Genomic DNA, 7,307 nt, shown 5'->3' on the forward strand with positions numbered 1-7,307 from the left:
GTAATACCATAACATCTGCCTTATGAAAGAAAACACTGCCTCATGGCATGCCAGTTCAAAATGCATCGGCCTTGCAGGCAAAAAGAATTGTGAGTTGATTTACAGGGTTTATTGAGTGAAATCTGTAAAATTTCTTTGCAATTTCCAGGGTGGTTTGATCAACTGGGAGAGGCTGTTCCCTCAAATGCGCAACAGATTTAATGCTAACAATCGACACGACAGTGGATTGAATAGCCCTTCACCAAGTGCGCCAGTTTCTGAAGAACAGGTAGGCATTTCTATGGCATAAGGTCATAACTTTTTTAAACTTGCATGCATGTATATCGATAAGCTTGAAAAAAATGCAGAGAAAATTTACAGGGATGTTGCCGGGACTTGAGGGCCTGAGTTTCAAGAAAAGGTTGGATAGTTTGGACTTTATTCCCTGGAGCAAAGGAGATCTTATAGAGGTATTATAAGGGTTATAGATAGGGTGAATGCTTGCAGGCGTTTTCCCCTCAGGATGAGTGAAATGAGAAGTAGAGGTCATAGATTCAGGGTGAAAGGTGAAATAACTAAGGGGAACCTGAGGCAAAAGCTCTTCCCTCAGAGAGTGGTGTGAGTGTGGGGCGAGCTGGCGGTGGCAAAGTGGTCAATACAGGTTCGGTTGTAACATTTAAGAGAAATGTAGAATGTTACATGGATGAGAGGAGTATGGAAAGCTATGGTCCATGTATAGATAGATGGGACTCGGCAGAAAACATGGCTGGCGTGGACTAGATGGGCCAAAGGGTCTTTCCCTGTGTTGTAGTAATCCATGATTCTATGACTCATTCACTCGCAGTATTAGCCGCTTCTTTTCCATTGATCATACAGTATGTGAAGGTCCTTTGAGAAAAGTGTGGAAAAAAATTATAAATTCAAAACAAAATCAGAAAATTCTGGCATTTCAGCCAGTCAGGCAGCATTTATAGAGGGGCCAGAATAATATTAAAATTTCAGGTGAATAATATTTCATCAGAACTGGATTTGAATACAGCAAATACTAGTCTAAATTCCTCCCTCTGCTGCAGTCATTTCCATGAAGATGCTGTGCTGACCTTTTAACCTACTCCAAGGTTATTCTATTGCATGTCTCCCACTTAGCCCTCCATTTTTCTTTCATCCATGTGCTTATCTAGGAGTCTCTTAAATGTCTCTAATATAGCTGTCTACCAGTGCTGCTGGCAGTGCCTTACACATATAAAGGTGTGTGTAAAAAAAAAACTACCTCCGACATCCCATCTATACTTTCCTCCAATCACCTTAAAATTATGCCCTGTTATATTAGCCTTTGCTATCCCTGGGGGAAAAGATGTTGGCTGCCCACTGTATCTATACTTGTATCAACTTCTCACCTCTATCAAGTCTCCTGTCATCCTCCTCCACTCCAAGGAGAAAAGCCCCAGTGTGCTCAACTTTTCTTCAATGTTTCGAGTCCGTGACCCTCTGTTGGTCTATGTTTTATCCAGATTTTCTGTTTCCTGATTTCCAGCACCAGCTTTTTCTGTTCCTTTGGAGCATACAGTCCCAACAGGAAAAAAAAATTGACCCTGATATGGTATTACAGTCCCTGAAGTGCAGTTGTTCCATGGAAGGTCGTTAAAGTTATACATCCACAATACTCAGATTCATCATCCTTCCAAGAAAAACCTGTACTGTAGGGAATGCAGTCAAGTAGACATCCACTGCATAAAGGCAATGAGACGTGTAAAGAAAGGCCTCCAGCATGTTGTTCACATTATCAGTATGATCAGTTTGTCCACATTTTTACATTTGTTTATATAGAATTTACAGCATTGATATGGACCACTTACTTTGTGCTAGTATTTTTGCTCCACAACTGTCCCCTCTTCATTTTCCCCATCAGCATTTCTTTCTTTCTGTCATTGTCCCTTCAAAGGGATTTCCTTTCGCTTTGCTCGTAGGTTTCTTGTTCTTCTCATTATGCTGGGTAAATTGATTTCTCCTCATTTTCTCATTTGTTTACTTCATATTTCTGATTTTAGATTTCTTTCCTGATTAAATTCCTTCCTTACGTTTACGATCTCAATCAGGCCACCTCATGGCCATTCCTGCTGAAAGGAACCTCAGTCTGTTCAATCTTTCCTGAAGACTTTATCCCCTTGGGTCTATTGCATCTAAGAATATGTTTGCATCTTCTGGACTTCCCCTGTATTCGTTTAGTGCAATGGATACCAGAATTATGCAATCTGATTTCCAGCAAATCTAATTGCTGAATGCAAATCTAATTTCTGATTTCCAGCATTGGCATTATAAAGTTATGATAGGAATAGAAAAGATAGAGGCAGGAAAGTTGTTTCCATTGCTAGGTGAGACTAAAGTTAGGGAAATAGCTTCAGGATTCAGAGGAAAGATGGGAAGGAACTGCTTTTCTTTGAGAGTAGTGGATCTATGGAGTTCTCTGCTTAGAGAAGCCGTAGAGGCTGCATTGTTGAAGCTAAGACTCAAGTAGATCTTGCATAGTAGAGGAATTAAAAGTTATGGGGAAAAGGCAGGTAGATGGAGCTAAGTCCACAGCTACTTAACTTACTGCCCATTACACCACTGGCGCTTAGGACAGCAATGAAGCTTTCCCTGCCAGTCTTCTCTATTGTGCCCCAGGTGTGGTTCAAGGCTCTCATTTTTGCCTCTACAGTATGGTGCCAAGTTGTCTTTGGTCTCCCAAATTTCCTCCACCCTTCATACTGTTGTTCACAGATGTAGAAGGATTCTTCATTGCTCTATCCATAACAATTTTTTTTGACCAGTCAAGATGTTAGCCCTGAAGTGAACCACTGAACCTGGACCACTCTTAATCTGGTCTCTACCCCTTGACCTGTTTAGCATGGATGACCCTACCTGGAATCAAAGCACCAGGCCCTGACTTCAGCCAACATAGCTCTCTGGGTCATTGAGGCACAGAAGCCTCTAAACCTTACAACAGGTTTGTTGTCCTCTTGGAGGACTGCCAGATCAGCCATGATCTTATTGAATGGCAGATAGCCTACTCCTGCTCCTATTTCTTACATTCTTATAACAAAGATTTGATGCAAGTTTCCACTTCCTTTAGAAATGCATCCCAGTTCTTGATTTGTGTCTGTCTTATTAATCTGTTTTTGCTTTTAATAATCTGTGACACAGCATGCCTCAGCTGCATTGTTTCTCCAGAATAGTTAGAGTATTATTTTTTGTGTAGTGTGAGGATTTTTCAGTGTTTCAAACAAAATGTAATTCACATTTCCAGATGGTCAATGACACTGGCAATACTGTAGCAGGTTGTTTGTGACATTTACTGATATAGGACACTGGTTGTTTACACAAATTTTATCTGTTTAAAAATTGGTCTCTGTAGCACTTTGCAGACATGGTCCCACAACTGAATGGAATGAAGAGGTTAAAATGTGACAATTGTTGGTGTCAACGATGCAGCTGAAAATAAGGTTTGATGGTGATTTGTCACACCCTAGTTAACCGTATATCCAGATGTGAGAACTTGATGCAACATAGAAATATGTTAAAATTGCATAAATTTGCAAGTCATGCAACAGGTTCATGGACTGAGAAATATGTGTTGGAATTTTTAGAGATTTTTAGGAATTTGCTGGATTTATTTTGCCACAAAACTGCCACTACTTACCAGCAAGATACAGCTCACTGAGCTGGAGTAGATCCAAGGGGCAAGAGCTGATTCCTTTTATTTCTTGGATATGTAGATATTGTCTAACCAGCTTTGGCTAGTCTTATGCCTGGAGACTGCCCAGCCAAAGATACAATAAAATGAGAAAATAAAGTCCATTGGAACTGCACTGGTATTTTTTTTAAATTTCTTGTTACTTTTATGTCTAACAAGCGCTATGATTGGCAGCTGTCCTTTGTCTCCTTAATTAACAATGCCACCAAAATGCATTCTTCAAAGCTTAATTACTCAGCCTATGTTTCTTGGTGTGGATAGTAGGCAGGGGATGATTTACCATTAACTTCCTCCTCACTGAGACCTCTTGTGATTCACAGGTGGGAGAATGCTTTCTCAGAAGAAGCATTACTTTCTGCAGATTGACAGATAACCATGCATTTTCAAGCAGAATTAGTTTTGGTTGCAGTCCTGCTGCCCTCTACTGTTAATGGGCAGTTACAGAGAATAGCATGTGGGTATGTGGGAGGATATTGAGACTACATTCTAAATGACTCTTAAAGAAAATGCCAGCTACAAATTACTCATTTTTCTTTTACAAAATGTCACTTTTGAAGCATACCTTTCATTCTATTGGGTATTTCACTTTATTGAGAAGTCCCTCATTGTACTTCCAGTACATTCTGAAGGGTACATTTTATTGTGCTGCCTGGACACGCCTCTCATGTCTTACTCGCAGGGATTACATTCTTCTTTTTGAGTGAATCACAAAGACAATGTTAAACTTTACAACGTGTATGAATTTATACTTAAACTTCCTGATCACCCATTCACCTGTGTTCCATTGCGCGGTTTAACTCCCAATCAATTAACAGCACAGATCTACAATTACAGTCTTTATGTGCATAATAAGTTTCCAATTATATAACATTGTTAAAATATCCCAAGGTGCTTGAAAAGAGGTTTGCAGAATAAAAGTTTGCTCCATTGGTTAAATGACCAAAAGCTTAATCGTTGAGGTAGCATTCAAGGAACATATTAAGAGTGGAGAAAGTGATAAAGAGACTGTTCAGGGAGGTCATTCTGGTCTATATGTGACCCCAGATTTACACAAATTTTCTTAAAAGCTCCATGAATTTGCCAATAGTGCTTTAGGTGCAGGAGGATCTCAGTGGGTCAGACAGCATATACGAAGGTCAATGTTTTCTGTCAAGACCCTTCATGTTTATGTCCTGAACTCAGCCCAAAGATGTTGACTGTCCATTTCCCTCCACAGTTCGTCCTGCATCTTGTGTGTTGCTCCAGATTCCAGTATCTGCATCTCTTGTGCCTTCAGTTAAGTCTTTCAGTTGTGTGAAAGCCTCAGCATTAAAATTCAATAGGAACATCTCCAATCACCAGCCTGTGTATTGACTTCGTCCATCAGCAATGGACCGTGGTTTAATGTGAGCCGTCTGTACAAACTAAGCAACAGAAACTCACCAAGATGACAATAGGAGTACTTACCGAACCAGCAACTTTTACTGCCAAGGAGGATAAAGGCCACACCAAGATACACCTCCAGGTCATACACCTTCCTGACTTGGAAATGCATAAGTGGTCCTTCATCATTACTAGATCTAAATCATGTAGTCCTCACAGTAGTGTAGTGGCTAGCGTGATGCTGTTAAAGCTCGGGGCTCTCTGGAGTTTGAAGTGTAATTGCAGTGCCATTCTGTAACAAGACTCTGTATGTGAGGGGTAAGCTTTTTACCCAGAGAGTCATGGATGCCTGGAATGCGCTACCTGGTACGTTGGTTGAGGCAAATACATTAGAAGCTTTTAATTAAGTGACGTTTGGATAGGCACATGGATGTGAGGAAAATGGAGGAATTTAGACATGGTGTAGGTAGGAAAGATTAGTGTTAGGGTGTTTGTTGATTTGTTTTTTAGCTGGTTCGGCACAGCATAGTGGGCTAAATGGACAGTTCCTGTGCTGTACTCATCTATGTTCTATATCTGTCTTCTATGTCCTTCCTGTGGAATGTGTGGGTTTTCTCCAGGCCTAATTGTCCCATGATTAGTTTAGGGTTAATCAGGTTTGTCTGGGGTTGCTGGGGTGATGTGGATTGAAGGACCAGAGTGGTCTACTTTGCACTGTAAGTAAATACTTGCTAAGTAAATAAATCCTGCAACACCATACAGGAAAACACTGGAGGGACTGCAGCATCTTAAGAAGGCAGCTCACCATCCCTTATCAAGGGTAATTCTGAATTAACCAGTAATGTTGGCTTACTATGTAGAGGGCATTAATTAAATGCACATTGTCCTTGGCCATAATGAATGCTAACATCCAAAGAAAAAAGACAAGGGCACTCTAAGGCAGAACATTTCCTTCATCTAGAACCTGTGATCAAATGCAACTTGATACTACTAGTTAGAAAGAACTTGTAAAGTGAGTTAGAAACATAGAAATCTTCGGCCCACAACGTTGTAACCTACTGTAGAAACTTCCTAGAATCTCCCTACCACATAACCATCTATTTTTCCAAACTGCATGTACTTTTAAGAGTCTCTTAAAAGACCCTGTTGTATCGCAAATCCCTATTGTTTTATCACTGACCTGGAACGTGCTTCCAAAAGAGGAGATGGAGGCAGCTGCAGTAATAATTTTTGAAAGAGTAAAGGATGCTTGAGGAGTACAGCAGCACTGATTAGACTTGTCTTTACAGAAAATGACGCAGACCAAACAGCCACCTCCTCTGCTGACTAATACTATTCGGCATATTGACGAACTGAGACATGTTACTAAATTCTCAGGAAGTTTCTTACTAAACGGTTCAATGCTTCCAGTTAATATCAGAGAATACAAACTGAAATTCTTAATCTCCTCAGACATCCTCGAAACTGAAGAAAAACCCCAAAGAATGACTGACAGAAAAGAAGTGTTGTGTTATGGTTATGGGTCTTGTTTTCTTTCACAGGTGGCAAGACTGATGGAGATGGGTTTTTCTCGAGTAGATGCCTTGCAAGCTCTAAGAGCTACAAACAATGATCTTAATATGGCCACCAACTTCCTTCTGCACCACTGACAACAGATGGCTGACTTAAAGGACTGAATTGCCTTCACCTCTGAACACGGTCATGTCAAGTGGAACACAGCACTGAGAATTATTTTTGGCAAGGAGAAGAGATACCAGATTTGAAATTGTAAGAGCTGAATATGTTTGGCATCAAGTGTATGATTACTGTAAGAATCACAAATGATACGTGTGATGGGGAGTGTCATAATGCCAATAACTAAGGTACAAAGGTTCTCAAGGTGCAGCACAATTGATTTTTAAAACCAAATTGGTATGCTGTTGTATCAAATTTAATACATGTTGGTCAATAAAGTAGTTACCTTCATACAGATCGTTGTTTCTACTTTAGCTCAATGATTATAATGGTGAAATACAGAGATTCCCTCTCCCCTATATCTCTCTTTCTCTCCCCCCTCCTCTTTCCCCCTCTCCTCTCTCCCCCCTCTCCCTCTCTCTACCTCACTCCCTCTCTCTTCTGCTCTCTCTCCCTCCCTCCTCCTTTCTGACTTTTGATCTCTCTCTCTCTCCACTGTTATTTCAATTTCAATGACGCTCCTTTCCCTGTTATTCAGAGTTATACATGGTTAGCAGAA

At 40.5% G+C, this 7,307-nt stretch overlaps 1 protein-coding gene across 4 annotated transcripts in view; it reads left to right on the forward strand.

Annotated features, from left to right (window-relative positions):
- The window catches only part of ubac2 (UBA domain containing 2), a 207,020-nt gene extending 199,977 nt beyond the window's left edge, over positions 1 to 7,043 (forward strand). For 3 of the 4 annotated variants that reach the window (XM_072258839.1, XM_072258841.1, XM_072258842.1), the window contains 2 exons: positions 149 to 268; positions 6,616 to 7,043. In XM_072258839.1, coding sequence (XP_072114940.1) covers positions 149 to 268; positions 6,616 to 6,723 — 228 coding nt within the window. In that variant the 3' untranslated portion in view covers positions 6,724 to 7,043. Of the gene's footprint in view, positions 1 to 148; positions 269 to 3,373; positions 3,462 to 6,615 lie in introns of all 4 variants that reach the window. The other variant, XM_072258840.1, reaches the window with a different exon arrangement.
- The last annotated feature ends 264 nt before the right edge of the window (positions 7,044 to 7,307 follow it).

The sequence above is a fragment of the Mobula birostris genome, chromosome 5 (assembly GCF_030028105.1).
Source record: "Mobula birostris isolate sMobBir1 chromosome 5, sMobBir1.hap1, whole genome shotgun sequence".
NCBI classification, from domain to species: Eukaryota; Metazoa; Chordata; class Chondrichthyes; order Myliobatiformes; family Myliobatidae; genus Mobula; species Mobula birostris.